General features: G+C 46.1%; 1 protein-coding gene across 1 annotated transcript in view; it reads right to left on the reverse strand.

Moving 5' to 3' along the window:
• Positions 1-24,175, reverse strand: part of NUP85 (nucleoporin 85) — a 29,446-nt gene that overhangs the window by 1,521 nt on the left and 3,750 nt on the right. Inside the window, exons 3-16 of the mRNA XM_059048081.2 lie at positions 23,010-23,172; positions 18,344-18,414; positions 17,760-17,803; positions 16,556-16,625; positions 14,891-15,012; positions 10,920-11,054; positions 10,693-10,815; positions 10,350-10,481; positions 9,997-10,103; positions 2,508-2,591; positions 2,286-2,351; positions 1,948-2,099; positions 1,087-1,204; positions 882-982 (exon numbers count right to left, since the gene is read on the reverse strand). Of these exons, the coding sequence (XP_058904064.1) occupies positions 882-982; positions 1,087-1,204; positions 1,948-2,099; positions 2,286-2,351; positions 2,508-2,591; positions 9,997-10,103; positions 10,350-10,481; positions 10,693-10,815; positions 10,920-11,054; positions 14,891-15,012; positions 16,556-16,625; positions 17,760-17,803; positions 18,344-18,414; positions 23,010-23,172 (1,488 nt within the window). The remainder of the gene's footprint in view (positions 1-881; positions 983-1,086; positions 1,205-1,947; positions 2,100-2,285; positions 2,352-2,507; positions 2,592-9,996; positions 10,104-10,349; positions 10,482-10,692; positions 10,816-10,919; positions 11,055-14,890; positions 15,013-16,555; positions 16,626-17,759; positions 17,804-18,343; positions 18,415-23,009; positions 23,173-24,175) is intronic.

Genomic DNA, 24,175 nt, shown 5'->3' on the forward strand with positions numbered 1-24,175 from the left:
ATGGGGACGAAGAGGAAGCCTGCCATACAGTGGAATGCCAGCGATGAAACACAAGGGCTGGCGGTCAGAAAATCACCAGCAGTTACTAAAACGAGTGGGTCAAAGTCTGATGAGCAACGAGACATTTAAGTAATCCCAAAGTACCCCTCCACAAACTGTTAAAGGGAACATCTTTAACCAAGTGACCAAGGTGACCACCAATAAGGGGACAAGACTGAGCAGGACACATCACCTCAGGGGAATTCCTGCCCAAATATATCATCTGAGGCGGCTCACGGATAAAGCCCAAGTGAGAACATCCTACAGAGAGCTGAGCTGACTCTTCAAAAATGTCAAGATTAAGGAAGCACCGGGAAAGGCAGAGGCACTAATGAGACATGAAAACTAAATTCATGAACCTAGACAAAATAAAGGACATTACTGGGACACCTGATGGAATCAGAATGTGGATTAGATGAGAGTATTATATCAATGTTGAACCTCCTGATTTTCATAACTGTGGTTATATAAGAGAATGTTCCTATTCTTAACAAATACTTGCTCAGGTATTTATGGAGAAAGTCTCCATATAAATCTCCAACTTATTTTCCGACTGTTCCCCAAAAACCTGATTGACAGAATAAAACAAATGAGGCAAAGTATAAATAACTGGTGAATCTGGATAACGTGTGTATGGGAGTTCCTTCTTATTTACACTACTTTCAAAACTTCTAAGCTTGAAATTACCAGAAAATAAAACGTTACCAAAAAATATCCTTTGCAGAGACTGGTACACAGGGTTCTATGTGTTTTAGACTGGAGAAGCCTAGAACAGTCCCTCCAATCTCCATAACTGTCCACCTGTGCTGAAGGTCCAGGGGACAGAGCCCAGAGAGACTCACCCAGGAACGTCAGTCGATCACTGAGCATCATGGCTGGCCCCAGGTTGTCAATGAGATCCAAATCAGAAAAGCAGCCTCGCTCACAGTAATCCCTGAGGAACCTACAAGGCCCGGCCCAGAGATCAGAGCGGCAGTCCCAGGCCCACCTCCTCAGCCTCCCAACTGCCCAGGCAGTACCCAGAAAGCCCACACAGATTGAGCCCACCTGTCTGACACCAGCGTGGCAAAGGCGGCATCTTTGGCTCGAATGCTCCAAGAGAGCGCGGAGCCCAGGCGATTGTTGCGGACAGCTTTCATGGCCAAGATCTTACAGATGCTGCGAACTTTGCAGGGAAAACAGCAAAGAGGAAACTTTCACCCTACAAATCACTCCATTCCTGAACGCTACTGGGATAGGAGCAGCTCCCCACCTCCTCTGAGCTTTACACGGCTTCTCTGTGGGCTGCAAATACAGTTTAGCCCGCAGAACTAGGAACCTTGAGGTTTATAAATTGTCTCCTGGCAGGACTGGCTTTGTGAGTGGGTTTCATTTCAGGGGTGGTAAAAATCTTTGTTTTGCTCCCCACAGATCAGCGCCTCCATTATCTGTCCACATGCTGAAAATCCTACCACCCTTTGGGTCTTGAATGCTATATGCTTTCAGAGACGGTCATAAACATGCAATCCCCCTGGGAAGAACAACTTAGGTTTTTATCATTTGACAGCGAGGGAGGGGAGAAGGGGCCACCATCAGCATCGTTCCCTCCCTGCGCTCTCCCCGAGCCACCTCGGGTCCTGCTTCCCCACCCAGCCAGCCTTAGCGAGCAACAGCAACCCACCTGGGACGAGTCACCTCGCCCCTGCCCCAGCCTGACCTCTGGCGAAGGCGTGAGAGAGTGGGTCAGGACCCTTATAACCAGGCAACGGGCTCGACTGCTTCTAGGTGCCAACGGCTCCCTGGCTCTTTGTCCCTCCCAGTGATCTCCCCGTGCTTTGGTTTACTCCTGGCACCCAGCGCCCAGCCGCTCTCCAGGCTGGCTCGCGCGGCATGAGCACGGAGGGTGTGCGGGGAGGCCAGGCGGCTCACCTTGCTCAGTCATCTGCCGCTGCTCGCAAACCCGCAGCACCTTGAGGGCTTTCTGCTCTGTGCTCAGAGGGATCCGCTCAATATGCAGCTCCAAGGAAACTCGGCCCAGCTCAGGGCAGTAGTCAAAGTAATCCACCCCCAGCTGCCACAGGCTGCACAGGTCCGAGGAGGACAGACGTGAGGGCCTGGGGCTTGGGAATTAGCACCCAAGGCGGCTCCTCCCCCGGACCTTGTAGCCTTCAGGAAACCAGACGGGAGAGAACACAGTCCAAGCCCCACTGGCAGCAGCTGCCTGAAGAGCACCCCACTGCCACCCCACAGCCTTGGGGCCGTCCTACCTGTGATGAGCAAAGAGTCCTGAGGCATACTCCAGCAAGAGGAACTCTCTCATGTTGGATCCAAAGCTGGAATAAAACGTAACACGGGGCCAAGACTCCGGACCTGCTCTATTCAGGGCCCCCTTCGGCAGCCCAACCTCCCTTCTAGGCGCTCGGTTCAACCCACCCTCAAGAGCCTGGATGGCGGCAAGAAGAGGGTTGGCATGGCCGTGGCGTACTTACTAGAGGTTGTGCGACTGGAGGAGTTTGCAGTGATCCAGCAGGTCTGTCAGATGGGCCACAAACCACCAGTTGCTCAGGGCGATGCTATAGGTTCAGACACAAGGCAAGACTCTAAGTCAGGATGAGGGCATGGCCCACATGAGTGGAGCATAAGCAGGAACCCCACATGTCTTTTGCTTAAAAAGGATGGCAGGGACAGAGGCAAGCCGGAATCTGTTTGGGAGCACAGCGTGGGAAGTTTCTGCCCACTGGGTGGGGACTAGTAACAGACACTGAGAAGGACATTCAACCCCCGAAGCAGCAGCCAATGATACATTTCAATGGAGAATGTCACACAGAAAATGAAATAAAATCCAGGAACCCAATTAGATATAGAAATTGCAGGCACAGAATAACATATAAGGACTGAAAGGGACTTCCCTGGCAGTCCAGTGGTTAAGACTCCGCACTTCCAAAGCAGGGGGCACGGGTTCAATCCCTGGTCGGGGAACTAAGATCCCACATGCCATGCCATGCGGCCGGTGGTGGGGCAAAGAATAAAAAGATAGAAAAGGACTGAAAGATTGGTGGGTTTTGATTCTTAATGAAACATGGAATTCAAAAGAACATCTTCCTTTGCATTGGAATTTGTTGTTAATTTTTCTCACGGTTTCATAGTTTTGATTAGTATACCTTATGAACACGACTATATATAGGATGTCACTTTAAAAACCATCTTGTGTTATCTATTAATACTTTGTTATCTATTACTACTTTGTATAAAGAAATTATTTTTGTTCGGTTACATGATTTGTAATTTGATTTTATTGGGTATGTAATCTGACACATAATGAAAGTCGGAAGTCCTTCCCTAAACCACATTTTAATCGAAACCTAGAATCATCTGTAGCCCTTGTTAGAAACGACATTTCCTAGGGCCCTCTAAAGGTCTGATTAAATTTTTTACATCACCAACTCTGTAAACTCTCTAGCATCATTTTGTATAGAGTATACCACGCACTTACTGTCAGTGTGCATACATCATTTTGAGTTCTGTTTTTCATTTGTTACTTGGTGTAGGCCTTCCTGTACCTGTATATAATGCTTGACTATTTTTTAAATCTTGGGAGAGGCGGAAGAAACGTTAATGCTTCCTTCCTGTAAGGCAAGATGAACCTCCAGTGAAGTGGAGGGAGCAGACTAAGGCGACTACACTGTCCCAGGTGTAATCATTCCCTAAGGTAAACAATTCTGCTTTCAGGATATAAAAAGAATGGGGACTGGCTTACACTGAACTCCTGGACGTTTATAACTTTTGCCTTGATCTTAGGGATACGGGTACTATGATGCTTCATCTGCTCCACAATTCCATCATTATGGAATGTCACTTGGCTTCCCTAAATTCCTTTCATATATTATATTCCAACTTTACTAACAGCTATGCATGTGTATCTGACATTCAAAAAACTATGCCAATTTTCAAAACGCTTGTATCTCTACTACCACCTTCGAACACTAAGCTCCGGAAGTTCACCACATGCTACACAAAGCATCACGCTCCAATGCGCTTTTGTTGTTGCTGCTGGCTGTGCCTCTCCACTCGAGGGATCTCAGTTCCCTGACCAGGGAGTGAACCCAGAAAAAGCCCCAGAACCCTAACCACTAGGCCGACAGGGAACCCCCTTTGCTCAAATTCTTATAGGGTGCTTCCTTGGTCCAGGATTGCCTTTAACGGTGACTTTCATAATTTTGTAATTCTGCTGCGTTCCGTCTTGATTTTGTCCTTTTTAGACAAGAGTCCCAATAAACACGATATCTCTTTATGACAGCCCCCTAAACAAACCCTGACTCACTGGATGTTTTTTCTCTTAACTGTTCTAATTTCATCATAGGTCCTTTGCGTATCAAGTTTTTTTAACTTGGTTGCGCCGGGTCTTAGTTGCGGCCTGCGTGTGGGATCTAGTTCCCTGACCAGGAATCGAACCTGGGCCCCCTGCATTGGCAGCGTGGAGTCTTAACCACTGCACCACCAGGGAAGTCAGAATAATTTAAAAGTCTAAAATACTGTTATTTCGTTAACTAGAGAGTGATTTAACAAAGTAACTAGAGAGCGATTTAACAAAGTGTGACAACTGGAACTCAGAGCTGCCCTTTCAGTCAGTCACTTACCTCTCTGTATCCCTTTCATCTATAAAATGGAAGTAATTTTACCTCTTGCCTACCTGGACTGTTTTAAGAAAAAAGTGGTAAAATAGATATAAACTGCTTTAAAAAGATTATTTTTGAACAGTACTCTATATAAATAAAAAAACAGTAAACCTGAGCTTGAAGTTCACACATAACTTGTCCTCTACTTAAACTGCTTAATGACAGCTACACAGTTGTGTCCATAGGAAAGCACTGCAGATTGGTTCAGATCCAGTCCTACTACTCAATGACTGACCGCTTCATTTCTCTTAACTTCCGCTTCATTGTCAAAGTGAAGGAATTATAAGGGTCAGTACAGTGCTTTGAGATTCTGAAGCTATCTTCAGAGTTATGAAAAATTCAAATATAATAGATGAAATCAGAAATGACCAGTCAGTCCTAAGAATAAAATATCATATAAGGTGAGGAAGTGTAAACTGAGAAGATGTAAAAACAAGCTGCCTCCTCGCATATAAAATCACGCACATCCCCCACCCCTCCTAGAATAAATTCTATTTAGAAAATTAGTCATGAGGGTTGTCTGAGCAGAGGGCTGAAGGATGGGAAGGAACCTGCCAGAGGAAGAGAAGGGAAAGGAGCATTCCTGAAATAGAGGAAACAGCCAGTGTGAAGGCTCAGCGACGGAAAGTAAGCTTGTCTTGTTCCCACTTCAGAATGAAGCCCGTGTGACTCAAACTTCAAGGCAGGTGGAGACCAGCTCACTTAGGGCCTTGTAATGAGAAACCACTGGGACAGTAAACAGGAGAATGACATGGTTTAAGTTTTAAAAGATTACTTAGGCTCTTCTGTGATAATGGACAATACAGACAGGTGATAGTGGGAAGCCAGTAAGGGGCCACCTGTTAACAGTTCAGGGAAGGGCTTCCCCGGTGGCGCAGTGGTTAGGAATCCACCTGCCAAGGCAGGGTACATGGGTTCAATCCCTGGCCCGGGAAGATCCCACATGCCACGGAACAGCTAGGCCCGTGCGCCGCAACAAGTGGGCCTGCACTCTAGAGCCCGTGTGCCACAACTACTGAAGCCCATGCTCCGCAACAAGAGAAGCCACTGCACTACAACCAAGAGTAGCCCCTGCTCGCCACATCTAGAGGAAGCCCGCGCGCAGCAATGAAGACCCAACACGGCCAAAAATAAATTAATTAATTAACTTTAAAACAAACAAACAAAAAAAACCAGGGTAACAGTGATGGGGTTGGGCCACGGCAGTGGCTGGGGAGGGAGTGAGAAGTAGCTGGTTGTGAGATATGTTGTTGTTGTTTTTTAAAATAAATTTACTTATTTATTTATTTGTTTTTGGCTGCGTTGGGTGTTCGTTGCTGCGCGTGGGCTTTCTCTAGTTGTGGTGAGCGGGGGCTACTCTTCGTTGCGGTGCACGGGCTTCTCATTGTGGTGGCTTCTCTTGTTGCAGAGCGCGGGCTCTAGATGTGCGGGCTTCAGTCGTTGTGGCACGTGGGCTCAGTCGTTGTGGCCTGGGGGCTCTAGAGCGCAGGCCCAGCAGTTGTGGCACATGGGCTTAGTTGCTCCGCGGCACGTGGGATCTTCCCGGACCAGGCCTTGAACCCGTGTCGCCTGCATTGGCAGGCGGATTCTTAACCACTGCGCCACCAGGGGAGCCCCAAGATATGTTTTCAAGTTGAGCTAATAGGACTTCCCAATAGACTGGTTAGTGCTTAAGAACTCAGTAAACAGTATGGACTCTGGTGGATGGCTTTGGGTCCAAATACCCACAGAGCCCCTTGTTAGCTGGCAGGGTGACTTTATTGGGCCTCACATTCCTTGTTTGTTAAGACAGGCATGAAATAATAGCACCTAAGGTTTGTTGCATGATAAAATGAAATACTCCATAAAAGCTAAGAAATGTGAACTATTATTATCACCATCCCTGTGATTATTACCACTTTGTACGCAGGTGACTGTACTGGCCTTAGGGTTGGTCTCCCAGCCACCAGCCTTGCTGTCCTCACACTCTTCAGACTGCTCTTTCTCAAATACAGACTTCACGGCGCTGTCCTGCTGAAAACCCTCAGTGGCCCCCCATTTTCATAAAGTCATAACTATGCGGAACAGGGCATTTGGTCCTCGATAACCTGCTTTCTTCCCTACCTCTGTCGCCAGCCCAAGCCACCTCTCATTTAGTCTTCTGGTTCTATAGAGATGTTTGCAGTTCCTTAAGCAGGTAACAGACCATATTTCTTCCCTGCCTGTGCCTTCTCCCATGCTTTCTCTCTGCCTAAAATGACCTTTTCTAGTGTTCTTCACTAAACTTTTCAGGAATCAACCTAAGTGTGGCCTCCTTAAGGAGCTTCTCCTGACTTCCAATCTGATATAGGGTCCTCTTTTAAGGGATCCCACAACATCTAGTCTAGACTGTAAACTCCATACAAGAAAAACTGCTGTAGTCTCAAAGCTTGGTACAGTGTGAGGCACATAACAGATGTCCGATAAATGCGGAGCGAGTTGCACTTAAAAAGAAAGAGGTGTGGGAGTGGGCTGGGTGAGGGGGAAACAGTACCTCAGCCTCCCCAAGCAGCTGCCGTTACCTAGACTTCTAGCTGATGGTTACAGCAATACAGCCAGCAAGGGGGCTGTGGAAGACCCCAGAGCTAAGGCAGCCACGACACACGCCCAGTCTGCGCGGCCCTCGGGTGTCTTCCCAGAGGGCACACCAGCCTCAGGGCTGCAGGGCAGCGACCAATGAGGCCAAGAACTAATGAAAAGGCTTGACTGGCCGAGACTGGAAGAAGTGCTAAATGAAAACGGACACCAGGGTCTTGTGCAAGTCTGAACAACACCAGTTTTGGATGTTCACACACATATAAAATGGAGAATTCTGAATGCAAGCTCTAAATGAAACAAGTGAACAAGCTCACTGCTCAAAGATGTTCAGGGAAGACTTAAATTAGCTGCTCTGGGGTGGCCTCTGCTGGAAAAGGGAGAGCTCTGGAGCCGGGAAGACCCGCGAAGGCCTATGGGGAAGACCCTGCCCTGGGTTAACAACTGTAAGCCTCCAATGGACTGTCTGCCCTGCACTGGGGCTGCTGTCACCCCCTTATGCCAACCCCATGTCCTGCTCTTCTGGTGGCTCTGCAGCAACCACTGCCTCTGACCAGCCAAGATCTGGTGGCTGTGGACCTTCGTCCGTGAATAGAGTGTAAGGGTCTGTACACACGGCTCTACCCTGAAGCCAAGGTAATGGGCTAGGCCAAAGGTCTGACAAGAAGATTCTAGATTAGGCAAACATTAAACTGGACCTCTTCTTCGTTTCTGAAGGAAGACCTATTTCCCTTTAGGTCGATGCTTCTGGAGGACTTTAAAAGCACCTCGCCTAGCTCCCTGTGGAGCGCGTGCCAGTGCCTGTTTCCCTTTTGCTGGGCAGCAAGAACTAGAGGCCGCAAACCAGGGGGGAAGAGACGAACCCTTGGTGGACCCCCAACTTCTCCTTTCAGCTGTGGCGATAACAGGCAAACACGTGGCCCTTCAGCAGGGGCTGATGAACTGTGGCCTCCAAGGGCCTCTATGCTCTGCTTCAGGATCCCTCTCTGCCCCTTAGGGCCTGGCATAGTTGACATGGGGGTAATCAGGTGCCCTTTTAGCGCCTTGAGAAAGGGTTCCCCTCATTCCGCTTTCACAGGGTAGTCATGAACCCAGCTGACATCACACCCAAAGCAGCAAGGCTTTCCTATACCACCAGCCCACTGGCCCAACCCCGGACAGACACCCCTCTTCCCTGGGAACCGAGCTTGGGCCTGACTGGTACAACACGTGAGACCCCAGATCCAATCCTTCCCCATCCAGGAGGGCATTATGTCTAAAACTGTACTACTCTCTCTGAAGGTGCTTCAGCCCTTCTTCAATTCGTGGATGAGGTCCCGGGACCTGCTCTTCAGTGCCTCTTTCAGAACAGGGTCGGAGGGAGCTTCCTGATCAGAAAAACCCAAACTCCTCGATTCACAGCTAACAGAAATACCTCAGATCCTTTCCTGCTTGCCGGAGCAAGAGACACCCAGACTGAGGGGCTGCAAGCCTCACCCCTCCTCAACTGGCACGAGAGTGATGCCATTTTCTGTGGCGTTCATAAAAGCCACTCCTCTTCGTCGGCATGTCCTTATCTTTTCCTTCTACTGCCCCTGAAGAGAACAAAGTACTTTCCCTTTTTATTGTCCTTCCTCCTTGCTCTGTTCAAATCTGTTTTGATCTTAAAAATCTAGATGTGGCTTATGAAGGAAACCCTGGAAGAAATAACCCACTGCTGTTTAGACAACATATTCAGGAATGCCTACTACTTCGAATTATATAGGCAAAGTCCCTGGCAAAGTCCCTGACAAAGCCAAACAACGATGCGCGAGCGCCTCTGGAAGTTATTCTCGCTAACCCTCCATGCAGATGCCGCACTGGCCACCAGCCACCACCAGCTGAATTCTGTAAGTCATCTTCCAGCTCCACTAAAGTCCCTATTTTACAGGTTTGTACAAAGAATACTGACACAAAACCTGTCCTTTCTCCAAATCGAACACCATTTTCTTGAAGCCCTGGCTTGCTTTCAGCCGAACAGGAAGAGTAAGGTAGGGGGTAAGACCTTCCCACCGCCCAGATCTACTAAAAAAGATCCAGTCCAAGTCAGTGAATTTGATAACTCGAGCAAGGCCATCCGCTCCAGTTCCCAACCTTCTCCCTTCTCCAAGTCTTTGGTGCAACACCTACTTTTCCGGGCTATACAAAAAGAGAGGGTAAATTCTTTCTGACTTAACTACACATGGGAATTTCTGGAACGCTTTCCGCTGGATTCAGTTTCACGCTCCCTTTCCTGCCTTGCTGAAGGCTCGGGGAGAGGGTTGGGGAGAGGGCTGATATAGAATCCCTGCTCTGAACAGACCCAGCCAGGAGCCCAATGGTGTGGTGGCTCTTGGCTCACCAGAGTGAGACTGTTGAGAAGTCCCTTAAGGTGGCTGCATGTCCATCAGGTTCCAAGAAATAAGTTTGCTGGCTGTTTGTGGATCTTAGATATCAAAGTAATTTCCTGCAACGTTACTTTAAGTAAACATCCCTGAAATGCAAACTGTTACAGACACAGTAGCCCTCCAGCCTCAGGAAGGCCCCCAAGCTTGTCCAGAGAGGACCCACTGTCTACCCAATGTGGCCGTGGAGGGGAAGCAGGTCTGTGGCAAGAAGGTTAAGACACCAACAAGAAGGGAGAGGACATCCTAGAAAAGGATGGCAGTGATGGCCGTACCACACTGTGAATGTACTCAGCTGAACTGCACACCGAAGACGGTGAGAACGGTGCTGGTGCCGCAGGTCCTACCTGCACTCCTTGATCACCTGGTGGATGTCAAACTCGAAGGCTGCCATCAAAATGTTGTCCAGGGGCTCTGGGCTGCTCTCACCTCCCAGAAACAGGTCAAGGCTGGACTGTGGAAAGGTGGTGACCCATTCAATCCCCAGATGGACGCAGACTCAAGGGGGCAGGCAGGGCTGCTGTATAGGGAACACTGGAGAAGGGTGATGGGGGTCCTTCAAAAAGGGCCAAAGGAAAGCTCTTGCCTGTTCTCCAGGGAGGTTCAACTCAATGAGGCCACATGGTGAAAATGACCCCGCAGGGAGCAGAGCCCCCAGGATCCCTACTCCCCACCCCCACCCCAAGGAGCTCAGACTCACCTGGGCGTAGAAGTGCAGATCCATGGGTTTTACTGTGGGGTGAGAGTATAGGAGCCGGGTCACTAGGAAATGATACCAGTTACTCAGAAGCCCCTTCTGCTCCAACAGGGCAGCTTCATCTCCCAGCATGATCTGAGAAGAGAGATGCTTTCCCTTAGGTCGGGGGTGACTTCCCGATAATGCTCCTGACCTCGACTGGAGCGCATCTGGTTTGAAAGCTCTCTCCTTCCCTCAGAGCCAATAAACAGCCCTGTCTCAGGAGGACATGTTGTTGCTGCACTGGATGCCATAGCACCCAGGGGAAGCCAACTTGGACCCTGGCCTGGACTTGCTTCCCACAGACCTTGCAGAGAGACTCGAGGTGAGGACTGGAGGCAAACGTGCCGTCCTGGAGGGGCCGCTCACATTCCTCGTGCCAATGCTGCCACTTCAGCTCCAGCTCCGTTAGTGTCTGAGTGTTACCGGGCTACGGGAAGAGACGCAGAGAGATGCCATCACCACACAAACCCCTTACACTCATTGAATGAACCCACCTCCATGACCCAGAAGAGCAGGGCTGCTCGCACATACGCTGAGAACAGGCATGGTCCGCATCAGGTCCCCAAGGATTCGGCACATGCCTGCAGAGGTGGGGCTGGTGTCGGCTTCCTTGGAGAGCATCTGTCGGGCCTCATCCAGCCGGCCCTGCAGCACCAAGATGGTCACCTGGGAGGGCACCCAAGAACACAAGCATTCACGGAGGCTCGAAAGCCACTCCCCTCTCCACTTCCTGGCCTTGGAGAAACGTGACGGTTCCTTCCCTCCAGAGGTAATGCAATTCATCCAGTCTCCCAGTTTTAACCTCTACCATGCTTTTCAAACTGCATGTTGTAACCCATTGCAGGTTATGACGAACTTTTAAAAAATAAATAAAATAGAAAATAAAAAATACCGGAGTGCATCAAATAAAGTATTGGCTCATAAACGTTTCAGTTCAAATACATATATGTATATATACAAATGCTCAGTATAAATACAGTTGATTCTTTCTATTCAGATTCCATATCTGTGAATATGCCTACCTGCTAAAACTCATTTGTAACCCCAAAGTCAATATCCGAGGTGCCTTCACCATCATGTGTGGACATGTGCAGAGGGGCACAAAATGTGGGTCACCTGACGAGCACATTCCCAGCTGAGGCGGCGCGAGGCGGCGTCTACACTCTGGCACCAGCTCTCACTAAACTAGTGTCTTTCTGGCGATCTATTTAGTGCCACATGTTTTGCATTTTTGTGCTTTCTGTTGGGCCCCCAAGCATTGTGCTGAAGTGCTGCCCGATTCCTAACTGCAAAGAAGGCTATGACAGGCCATACAGAGAATGTATGTGTTAGATAAGGTAAGAGAACATACGTGTTAGATATACGGATATATGTGTTCGTTCAGGCACGGATTATAGTGCTGCTGGCCATGAGTTCAATTTTAATGAATCAATAATACATATTAAATAAGGTGTCTTGAAACACAAACATACACAAAACAAGATTATAAATTGATCAGCGGACAACAATGTTGTGACCAGAGGCTCGAAAGGACCCTGTAATTGCCCTACAAAGAGCGATGGTTCAGTAATCGAGAGCTCAGGGTTCCAGGCAACTTTATAGACCATAACTATCATGAATAATGAGAATCAACATTATATACATACAAGTATATATGTAAAACATACACAGTAAAAGTTCTTCCATTAAGCCACGCTCACAAAAGCCAAGGATCTATGCGCTGACAAGTCCCCAGTTCCTCTCTCTAGCCTGGACTTCCTTCTCTGAATTTCAGACGTGTACACCCTGCTACCAGTCAGTGTCTCCACTTGGCTCTCCTAGGCATCTTGTTCAACGTGCCTAAAAGTAAACACCCGGCACCTCCAACTCACCAACCCACATTCTTCTATTTCTTACACATCCAATCCATTAGCAAATCCTATCCCTGTATCTTTAAACTGCATCCAGAATCAAATCACTTCTCACCATCTCCTCCGCTCAGCTCTTACCCTTGTCCAAGTTGCCACCACCTCTCTCTGCCTGGTTCAGGACCTCAGCCTCCAAACTGGTCTCTGTGCTCTGCCTTTGCTCTGTTCTCAGCAGTGTAGCCAGAGGGCCCTTCGACAACCTAACTCAGATCACAGTCCTCCTCCGCCTGACTCTCCAATGTCCCCCTCACCCCATCTGACTCAGGAGTAAAATGGGAGCTCTAACCTTGTCCATCAACTAGCTCATACATTTATGCCCTTCAACGAATTTAATCATAGCAGCCATGTGGGGTAGGTGTTGTTATTATCTCCATAGTGCAGAGGAGGGAACTAAAGGCTGTTAAGTAGCTCATTCAGAGCTACTGGTCAGAGGCAGAGCTGGGATGCTAACCTGGGCAGTTTGGCACCACAGGCCATGTTCTTACCACTCAGCTACACTGCCTCTCTCAAAGCTAAAGCCCTTATCCCTCCTCACCTTCTTCAGGTCTCTGCTCATATGTCACCCCACAAGGGAGGCCTTCCTTGACACCCCTACTCTAGCACACCCAATTCCCCTCCCTTGCTTTATTTCTCTCCACAGCACTTCACTTTTACACATGCTACATATTCGACTTGTTTCTGTATTTATCTCCTGTCTCCCCACCCAGGATGTAAGCTCCGTAAAGGCAGGAAACATTGCCCTCTGGTCATGTTTGTTTCCACAGTGCCTGCAAACAGTAGCACTCAATAAAATACTCAGTGAATGAATCAGACACTCAAAATCTAGGCCCAATAATTTCTGAGCTAAGTCTCTCTCGCTTACCTGCATAGATCTCCTGGCACCAAAAGGCCCAGGAACAGCCTTGAAGGCGACAACTCCTTACTTGAATTTCAGATTTTATAAGTCTCCATTATTCAAGTCAACCAGCAACCTCCTCCCTGCTCCCTCCCAACTGTGTCACAGATCAGTAGAGGTGACTGGGAAAGTACTGCTCTTACAGAAACAGAATACATACACACAGGCTGACTTTCAAAGTGATAATCCAAAGTGACTTTGGGATCATCAATGTCTTTGTTTTGTTTTTGTTTTTTCAAATATTTATTTATTTATTTAGGCTGTGCCAGGTCTGAGTTGCAGCACGCAGGTTCTTCGTTGTGGCATACAGGCTCTTTAGTTGTGGCATTTGGAATCTTTAGTTGCGGCATGCGTGTGGAACCAGTTCCCTGACCAGGGATCAAACCCAGGCCCCTTGCATTGGCAGCATGGAGTCTTAGCCACTGTGCCACCAGGGAAGTCCCAAGGTCTTTGTTTTTAATAGCTTTACTGAGTTACAATTTACACATTATAAACATTCCCCTGTTCAAGTGTATAATTCAATGAATTTCAGTGAGTTCCCAAAGTTGTGCACCATCAACACAATCCAGTTTTAGAACATTTCTATCACCTCAAAACAACTCTCATGCTCATTTATATCAAACCCCTACCCCAGCAGCTATCCATTGGTTTTGTATTATCTTCATGCCTTCTAATCCTTAGATCCACAAAGAGATCAAAAATCCCTTCTCACTGCAAAGTCTACAGAGCATTATTTTTCTTACATAATAACTTAGTTCAAAACTCTCCCACAGGGGCTTCCCTGGTGGTGCAGTGGTTGAGAGTCCGCCTGTCGCTGCAGGGGACACGGGTTCATGCCCCGGTATGGGAGGATCCCACATGCCGCGGAGTGGCTGGGTCCGTGAGCCATGGCCGCTGAGCCTACGTGTCCAGAGCCCGTGCTCTGCAACGTGAGAGGCCACAACAGTGAGAGGCCTGCGTACTGGGGGGAAAAAAAAAAAAAAAAAAACTATCCCACAGGGCTTCCCTGGTGGCACAGTGGTTGAGAGTCCGCCTGCCGATGCAGGGGACATGGGTTCGTGCCCCGGTCCAGGAAGATCCCACATGCCACGGAGCAGCTAGGCCCATGAGCCATGGCCGCTGAGTCTGCACGTCCGGAGCCTGTGCTCCGCAATGGGAGAGGCCACAGAAGTGTGAGGCCCACGTACATCAAAACAAAACAAAACAAAAAACAAACAAACAAACAAACTCTCCCACAGGGTTTCCCTGCTGGTGCAGTGGTTAAGAATCTGCCTGCCAATGCAGGGGACATGGGTTCAAGCCCTGGTCCAGGAAGATCCCACATGCCGCGGAGCAACTAAGCCCATGCTTCTAGAGCCCATGCTCCACAAGAGAAGCCACTGCGATGAGAAGCCCGCGCACCGCAACGAGGAGTAGCCCCCGCTCACCGCAACTAGAGAAAGCTCGTGCCCAGCAGTGAAGACCCAACACAGCCAAAAATAAATAAATAAAATAAATAAATTTATTTTTTAAAAAAACAAAACAAAACCTCTCCCACGGAGCAGGGAAGAAAAAAGACCTAAGCACGTCACCATAATTGCAGACTCCGAGAACTAAGCGCACACAGGCTGAGCAGGCAAACCCTCAGGCCTGCCTGGGAGCACAGGGAAAAGAGAATATAAGATGGAGGTAGGGAGGCCCAGCCTGCGTGAGGGTCTTACCAAGTTCCAGAATCTCTCATGTTTGCTTGGATTCTCACAGCCCAGAACATCTGCCGACAAACTGTCCACCTCACACACGTGCAGTTGGACCCAGTCAAGGAGGTGAAGGAGAAGAGGGCCGGCTGGAAGGAAAAACTCTCGTCACACACAAAAGCAGTAAATTCCACTTTCCCAAAGTACAGAGAATGTAGGACACACGAGCTGACTATGTAGGAAGTGGTTTATCCCTCTTAAGTGAGCACACATGTGGTCCTGAATAAAGGGCTGAGCTAGCAAACGGACTTTTATGGAATGCTTCCTCTGGCCAGGCAGCTCCACCTTTCACTGAATCCTGGGAAGGGTTGGACATGAGACCCAGACCTCACCACCCCACCACCCCCCAGATTCTTCAGAACTACGCAATACTCACTGGCTATGTAAATCATGGCCATATAGGGACTGATACTGACTAGGTGCCAGGTATGCAATAATGATAAAAACATAGCGACAGCCCTCAAAATCTAGTGGAGGAGACGAGCAGATAAACAATTTTAATTTCAAGTTGCTCCGTGCTTTAGCAGGAGTATGAATAAAAAGCTATGACTGCACAGAGACTATTAATACACATTTATGAATAACAGTAAACATAAACCATTAAAAGAATGCAAAAAAGCCTGTAGCACCTCCACAGAGAGCCCACTCAAGCCAGGATACTGTACTGACCACAATTTAACTCAAGATCAACAGAATAATTCGGAGTGGACCATTAACTTGTAGGGTTGCCCCTGCCCTAATCACTAGTGAAAGAGTTGTCAAAGTGACTTTGCCGCCTACCACCTAATTCCTCTTCATATCCGTAAAACCTTTTTCCTTTTTTAAATTTTTTTTTTTTTCGCGGTACGCGGACCTCTGTCGTGGCCTCTCCTGTTGCGGAGCACAGGCTCCAGACGCGCAGGCTCAGCAGCCATGGCTCACGGGCCCAGCCACTCCACGGCATGTGGGATCTTCCCAGACCGGGGCACAAACCCGCGTCCCCTGCATCGGCAGGTGGACTCTCAACCACTGCGCTACCAGGGAAGCCCCTCCATTTTTAAATTTTAAACAACAGAAATGTACTGTCTCACATTTCATTTTATCTATTTATTTTTGGCTGCGTTGGGTCTTCATTGCAGCGTGCAGGCTTAGTTGCTCCGCGGCATGTGTGATCTTCCCGGACCAGGGCTCGAACCCGTGTCCCCTGCATTGGCAGGTGGATTCTTAACCACTATCTCACATTTCAGGAGGCTAAAAGTCTGAGACTAATGTGTTGGAAAGGTTGGTTCCTTCGGAGGCTAAGGAAGAACCTGTGCCACGCCCCTCCCCTAGCTTCTCCTAAAACTTTCTTAAGCTTGACCAGTCCATGATATAAATATCGACCTCCCCGTTTGCACGCTAGTTTACTATCTGTTTTCTTGGTATTTTTCAGGGGTCACCTGCCTAAGATTTTAGATATTCATAAGATTGTCTGATTCTTTTTGCAGTATCTGACAAAACAGCAGGCTTCTCTGGGTATCATGTAATACTTTCTGATGCTTATGTTGATGTAAAGCCAGGAAAAGAGCATTCTAGGCAACAAAACACTCATCACAACATAGAAAAGGGCAGGGGAACACCTTTGACACTGTGACAAGATGATTCTGTGCTCACCTGGGGCTACTTCAATAAAAAGAATCTCACAAAGGTTCCAAATGAGCTCCATTGCTGACAGACTGGAGACCTAAGGAAGAAATGGAGACAAAGTTTTGACTGAAAACATTCCTGAGGTTTTTTTTTAAAGCAAAGAAACAAAGGAGAGCTTGAAACACATCATGGTCATTCATTAACTCAACATTTACTGACTATTCCTATGGCAGGGTTTCCCACAAGGCAGCCAGTGAGAGAATTTTAGGGGGTGGGACACAGCCTAATATTTTCTATTTTAATGGTTGTGGTTTTAGTTTAACGTGCATTAGAAAAATATAACTAACTCATTACACCCATGAGCTTGATGAATATTATGGTTAAGGAAGAGGCTTTGAGTGTAAAGGGAGAGACGATTTTTAGAAAAATATTCACTAAATAATATTACAATATATAGATACAGCAAAAATTATGAAGTTGGTATTCATGGGACTGACACTTAGGAAACAGTCTACTAAAAAGCAAACCCGGGACTTCCCTGGAGGTCCAGTAGTTAAGACTGCGCACTTCCAACGCAGGGGGCGCAGGTCTGGGAACCAAGATCCCACCTGCCGTGGCCAAAAAAAAAAAAAAAAAAAACCACAAACCCAATATAAGACACCAAAATAAATCGGGCCTGGACCCTGCCTTAGGAATATGCAGTATTCCCTCCCCCACCATTCTTCTGTGCAAAATCACAAAATACCTTAATCATAAGGAAAAATAAATTTTTATGACAGAGATAATGTACCCAGTCACTATTAACTACTGAGTTTGAACAATATCAAAATTCTAACCAAAGAAAGAGAATCCTTTAAGTCATCTTCCAACTAAAGTTAAACAACCGGCAGCTTTAAAATGCTGGGTTCATTAGCTGAGTACAGTTTATGAGACTAACCAGTGATTCCAAAAGCTTAGCTCACTATCTCAGGTGACACAATGTGGTTAGGATTTATATTTCCCATAAGAGTTGAAAACTAATACAAGTATTTATCAAGCACATCCTTGTGTTCCAATGTGCGAGGCCTTGAAGGGGGCACCGGGAAGTTCAAGATGATTCTTCACCCCAAGGAGTTGCCTATCTACCTGGAAAGAGAGACTTCTGCAAAACCAGTGATTGCGATGCCACTGCATGGGTGCTGAGGATGTAGCTGGACATAGAGGAGGTACCAGTACAACAAAACCCCCTTACCTGGATGCTAAACTGGCGGTCACTGGCTGGATCTTTACCAGCAACTAACAAAACACAAGACATTTTAAGTGAGCAATGAAACTTTAGTCTTACTGTTATAGCTTCACATATAAGTACCGTGGCTTGTGCCTTCTAAGACCATCCATTTTCACTATAGATTTTTTTTAAAAATGCTTCATAGCTCTGTTGTAGATGAATGATCTCAAACCATGGCCTTCAAATTACAAGTGGCTCTTTCAACTACAAAACAGCAAATGTAGAGACCACCATGTTATATAAGACTGTACCCAGCATCTAGGAGTCACATGGCTCTCGTGGTTATGATGACTTTAAATCACCAAGGTCAAAGAACTGGGAATGTGATTATCGAAGATCTTTAATTTGGCCCTTCAGCCTCATATCTGTCAACATAATATGTTCTAATTTGAAAAACGTACTCGAGACAATTGCCAAAAAATTAAGGATTATGTAACACGGGAAAGTAAGAGTTTTGAACTGGAATGTCAATCAGATTTTAACTTGTTGTATTTATAGCCAGATAAATCCTTCAACTATTATCACATGCAAACAGACAAAGTCCTTACTTGCAAGATGGTGCATTTCCTCCAGGCATGCTCTTATGACTGATCGGTAGTTTTTACTCACTCGAACCAACCTACAAACAATTAAATGACATACAAGATGAACCTGGAACAGTTTGTGGTGATAGAAAGTAAGGAACATCTTGTGAAGATAGAAAGTATAAAAAAAAAAAAAGTTGCTGAAAGACAGGAGCCAACTTGAAGGAGCTCTTAATGACCAAAGCTGAAACAACTTGAGCGACAAAATAAGTAAAACAGCACATAACCCACTGACTAAAACAAATATCCTGAGTCCACACTGATATTAATTGTTGCAAATGAGACCCACTGATGGACCCTAAAATTAGTGGCTGAAATTTGAGGAGAAATGAGATTTGCATAGTCTCAAGGTTCCCCCCCCCAATACTTATTAGTTACACAGGGAAAGATGGTAACTTTACAGTACAGAAACCCAGTAGAAACCACATTAACCAAGCAATCAAGGTCAACAATAACATAAGAAGACATCAGCATCATGAACCTTGTGATATGATGTACTGAGAAGGACATATCACACCACTTCTGTGGTATGCTTGCTAAAAATGCATAACCTCTGTCCAATGAGAAAGCACCAGACAAACCCAGGACAGTTTTGAGGGACGGTCTCCAAGACAATTGGTCAATATTTTTCAAAAGTGTCAAGGTCATGAAGGAGATGAGGGAGAAAAAAACTAAATGCAATCTCATTTGGCTGCAGAAGAGAAAAAAGGACATTAGTGGAAAACTTAGTGAAATTCAAATAATGTCTTCAGTTAATCATACTGCATCAATTTTTTCTTAATTAATTAATTTTATTTTTGACTGTGTTGGGTCTTCATTGCTGTGCATGGGTTTTCTCTAATTGTGGTGAGCGGGGGCTACTCTTTGTTGCAATGCAGGGGCTTCTCATTGTCGGGGCTTCTCTTGTTGCGGAGCACGGGCTCTAGGCGTGCAGGCTTCAGTGGTTGTGGCACGTGGGGTCAGTAGTTGTGGCGCACGGGCCTAGTTGCTCTGCAGCATGTGGGATCCTCCCAGACCAGGGCTTGAACCCATGTCCCTCGCATTGGCAGGCAGATTCTTAACCACTGCGCCACCAGGGAAGCCCCATACTGCATCAATGTTTAAGTTTCCTAGTTTAAATACCAGTAATGTGGTTATGTAAGATATTACCATTAGAGAAGCTTGGTAAGGGATGCACAGAAATCTATTATTTTTGTACCTTTTCTATAAGTTTAAAATTAGTTCAAAATAGAGTTCTTCAAAAAGGAAATCGATTGTAAAGCAACTATACTCCAATAAAAATTAATTTAAAAAAAATTTGGGGCTTCCCAAATTTTTTTTTCCCAAATGAAGTCACTTTCATTGTTCACCAGCAAAAAAAAAAAAAAAAGGTAGAAAGGGTTCTACAACTAAGCAGGCGGCAACAAGGTCATCTCTCCATCATCACCATAGGCTGTGTGAGATGAGAGACATCACAGATCTATCAGTCTGGGTCTTTGTTTTGGAAACGATGCAAAAAAAGCCTAAATCATGGGGCTTCCCTGGTGGCAGAGTGGTTAGGGGACATGGGTTTGAGCCCTGGTCCGGGAAGATCCCACATGCCGCGGAGCTACTAAGCCTGTGCGCCACAACTACTGAGCCTGCGAGCTACAACTACTGAGCCCACACGCCACAACTACTGAAGCCCACAGGCCTAGAGCCCATGCTCCGCAACAAGAGAAGCCACCGCAGTGAGAAGCCCTCACACCACAATGAAGAGTAGCCCCCGCTCACTGCAACTAGAGAAAGCCCGTGCACAGCAACAAAGACCCAACGCAGCCAAAAATAAATAAATAAATAAATAAAATAAAAGAAGCCTAAACCTTGCTCTAAACACACACGCACACACAAAGGAAATAGCAGAACAAAACAAACAGAAAGCAATTGGCTATTAGTTACCAATATGCACATCCTTAGCAAGAAACATTAGTTCTAAATGAAGAAACCTAAAGGCCACCTATTGGCTCCATTTATTTTCATTCTTATTTATTTACTTTTTTTCTGGCTCCATTTATTTATTTATTTATTTATTTATTTTTTGCGGTACACGGGCCTCTCACTGTTGTGGCCTCTCCCGTTGCAGAGCACAGGCTCCAGACGTGCAGCCATGGCTCATGGGCCCAGCCGCTCTACGGCATGTGGGATCTTCCCGGACTGGGGCACGAACCCGTGTCCCCTGCATCGGCAGGCGGACTCCCAACCACTGCGCCACAGGGAAGCCCTCTGGCTCCATTTAAAGATGAACAGAAGCTACAATGGGGCCAGCAGGAGGTGAAGCAACTTGCACACACTGTCTCACCTAACCCTCACTACTCCTTACCCCCTTTTCACAGTCAAGATTCAGGCCCAAATAAATAACTCACCCAGCCAAAAAACAAGGTAATATGCTGACCCTCATGCACAAAACAGGAGCTACCATCCCACCATTAGTAGGATATTTACTAATTTATTAATTCAGCAAACATTTTAGAGCACCTACTGTATAGATGCATGAGGAGATCTGGGAACAGAGGGCCCACATAAATAAGATGGGGTCTCTGCCTTCCAGGAATTACAGGACTTTTGACATATTTTTTCCTTGGAGTCAAAATAGATTTCTCTGAGTTATCAATATTCTGTACCAGAGCCTCTTGTCACCAGTGATCTCTCATACACAGACACATACGTAGAGACAGACAAACAGACAGACAGATAGACAGACACACACACACACACACACACACACACACACACACACACACACACACACACACACACACACACACACACACACACTGACCAGGGTATCCTCCAGGGTGATTTATTTGTAAAATGATTATCAAGGAAGTAAAATACTGTGACACTGTGGTTAATAATAAGACATATAAAACTGGTCTTCGGGACTTCCTGCAGGGCATGAGGGTTCGATCCCTGGTTGGGGAACTAAGATTCCCCATGCTGTGCAGTGCGGCCAAAAAGTAAAAAAAAAAAAAAAAAAAAAAAAAAAAATTAAAACTGGTCTTCATCCCCAGTCCCTGACCCACAGCTCCTAAAATCTTTGAAAATTCCTAAGTGATAAGAGTGCTAGAAGCATCTTTTGTTCCAGCTCTGGGTGGCTCCTGGATGAGGGCTGGTTACAAGAAAGACCAAGTCATAATTAGAAACTTGAAATTTTCAGCCGTGTCCCCGACTTCTCTAGAGAGGAGAGAGGGCTGGAAATGGAGATAATAATTGATCATGCCTACATGAGGAAGATTCCATTAAATCTCAATAGCGTGGAGTTTGGAGAGCTTCCAGGTAGCTTAACACATCCATGTACCAGGATGGTGACACAACCCAGCTCCAGAGAGACAGAGGTTCCTGCACTTGGGACCCTTGCAGACCATGCCCCACGTACATCATCTGGCTGTTTTTCTGTGTCCTTTCTCATATCCTTTAACGAACTGGTAAATGTGTTTCCTTGAGTTCTGTGAGCTGCTCTAGCAGATTAATCAAACCTGAGGTGGTCATGGGAACCTATGATTTATAGCCAAGTTGGACAGAAGCTGTGGGTAACCTGGGGACCCACTATTTGTGATTGGCATCTGAATGGGGGACAGTTTTTTGGGACTGAGCCCTTAATTTATGGGATCTGATGTTATCTCCAAGCAGATAGTGTTAGAATTGAGTTGAATTGTAGGATACCCAGCTTGTTTCAGAGAATTGCTTGGTGGGGCAAAACTCCCAGACATCTGGTGTCAGAAGTGTTGTGAGTAAAACACAGGAGGGAAAAAACTGGGTTTTTTTGTTTGTTTGTTTTAAAATACAGATACCAATACTGTCCATTCCCTAACCGTATGAATGGACTCTAAGAAAAACCTAACACAGGGGTTCTCAAAATCCACCGTGGTTAAGACTCACCTAGAGATTTTAGGATCCACCCCTAGAAATTTTGGTGATATGAGGTGGGGCCTGAACAAGTACCTGACACTGATGCAGTTAACTCATGAACCACACTCCAAACAATTCTAGTCTATAAATAATACAAGTTTTCTGGTCTCTTCACACACAAAAAAAATGCTTTAAAAATAATTCTTTAGGGGGCATCCCTGGTGGCGCAGTGCTTGAGAGTCCGCCTGCCGATGCAGGGGACGCGGGTTCGCGCCCTGGTCCGGGAAGATCCCACATGCTTTGGAGCGGCTGGGCCCGTGAGCCATGGCCGCTGAGCCTGCGCGTCCGGAGCCTGTGCTCCTCAACAGGAGAGGCCACAACAGTGAGAGGCCCGTGTACCGCGTATAATAATAATAATAATAATAATTCTTTAAAGAACAAAACAAAACTCCCAAGAGTGGAACCTCATTCAATTACTCTCAGGTGCTTGTTTGGCGTAAATTTTATTCTTTGGAGGGTAAGTGAAGTAGGAATATAAACAAAGAAGCAGCCAGTAAGTCAATCAGCAGCCATTTGCACATTCCCTGTAAGACATTTCCATCCATGACCACTTATACTGCCCACTAAAGAGGACACAAACTAGAACCAGGAGTCCCTTATTTCTCCAGGAGAGCCATCCATCATGCAAAAGGATAAGGATGCATTTCATTCGGTTTTCCACAATTCAGTTGTGGGCTGCAGCACCTATCAGCAGCCTACTTACTGAGTTTTTCTGGATTTTCCAGTCAACTCTTCTTCAATTCTCTGGAGGCCCACAAAGATCCCATGGGATTCATTGAAGAGTTTTCTCAGGATTTGAGAGTAAACATCCTCATTCTTTCGGATTATATGGATAAAGGGGCAACTTGGCACCATGTCTGATTTTTCTGAAACAAAACAGAAAAAAAATTTAACACCTATCACCATCATCCTCATAAAAGAACCCACTCTAAAAACTTTGAGTATCTAATTACAAAAGCTTCAGCTTCTTTGCTACTGATTTCATTTATTAAAAATGATATGAATTATCATTTATCCACACGTGAATTTTTACTTTTTTTTTTTTTGGTCGTGCCACGCAGCAAATGGGGTCTTAGTTCCCCGACCAGGGCTCGAACCTGTACTCCCTGCAGTGGGAGCATCGAATCCTAACCACTGGAATTCCCCACACATGATTTTTTAAACACAAATGTTTACTGTCAGACTTTACTCCTCAATTCACTGGCATATTTTGTAATGACCTTTCACCTCCATCAACTGAAATATACTAGAAAAAAAAAGTAAACTCACTTAATATTAGCCTATGTAGTATTCAGTAAATAAGATAAACCTACAGCTAAAGTTTTATATAACATCAAAGTAAGTATTATTTTTATATTACTTTTTTACTGCCACTACTCCTAAAACAAAGAATCAAGAACTGACTAAACTATTTTGCAACAGTGATGAAAAGGCTCTAAAATGATAAATTATTAACCACCAACTTGTGGAAATTTCTTATATAACAGCTTCTCAAATAAGTTGTGATAATGTTCAATGGCTTGTCTTGAAAGTGATTTCAATAGATATAAACAAAAAAAGAAAGAAAACCTTGAGTTTCCAACAACTCAGGACAAGCCAGAAATGTTGATAAGCTTTCCTATTAAGTAGGAAAAGAGGCCATCCAGGCCTAGTCACAGAAGTTTCCCTTCTGGGCAACTTCTACATCTCTGCCAAACTCGAGACCTTCAATACCAACATATCCCATAAATATTTAACGACATTAGGGATAATTATTTATTTATTTATTTATTTACTTATTTGGCTGTGTCGGGTCTTAGTTGCGCCATGGGCTCTAGAGCGCGGGCTCAGTAGTTGCAGTGTGCGGGCTCTAGAGCGCAAAGGCTTAGT

Source organism: Kogia breviceps, chromosome 19 (assembly GCF_026419965.1).
Source record: "Kogia breviceps isolate mKogBre1 chromosome 19, mKogBre1 haplotype 1, whole genome shotgun sequence".
NCBI classification, from domain to species: domain Eukaryota; kingdom Metazoa; phylum Chordata; class Mammalia; order Artiodactyla; family Physeteridae; genus Kogia; species Kogia breviceps.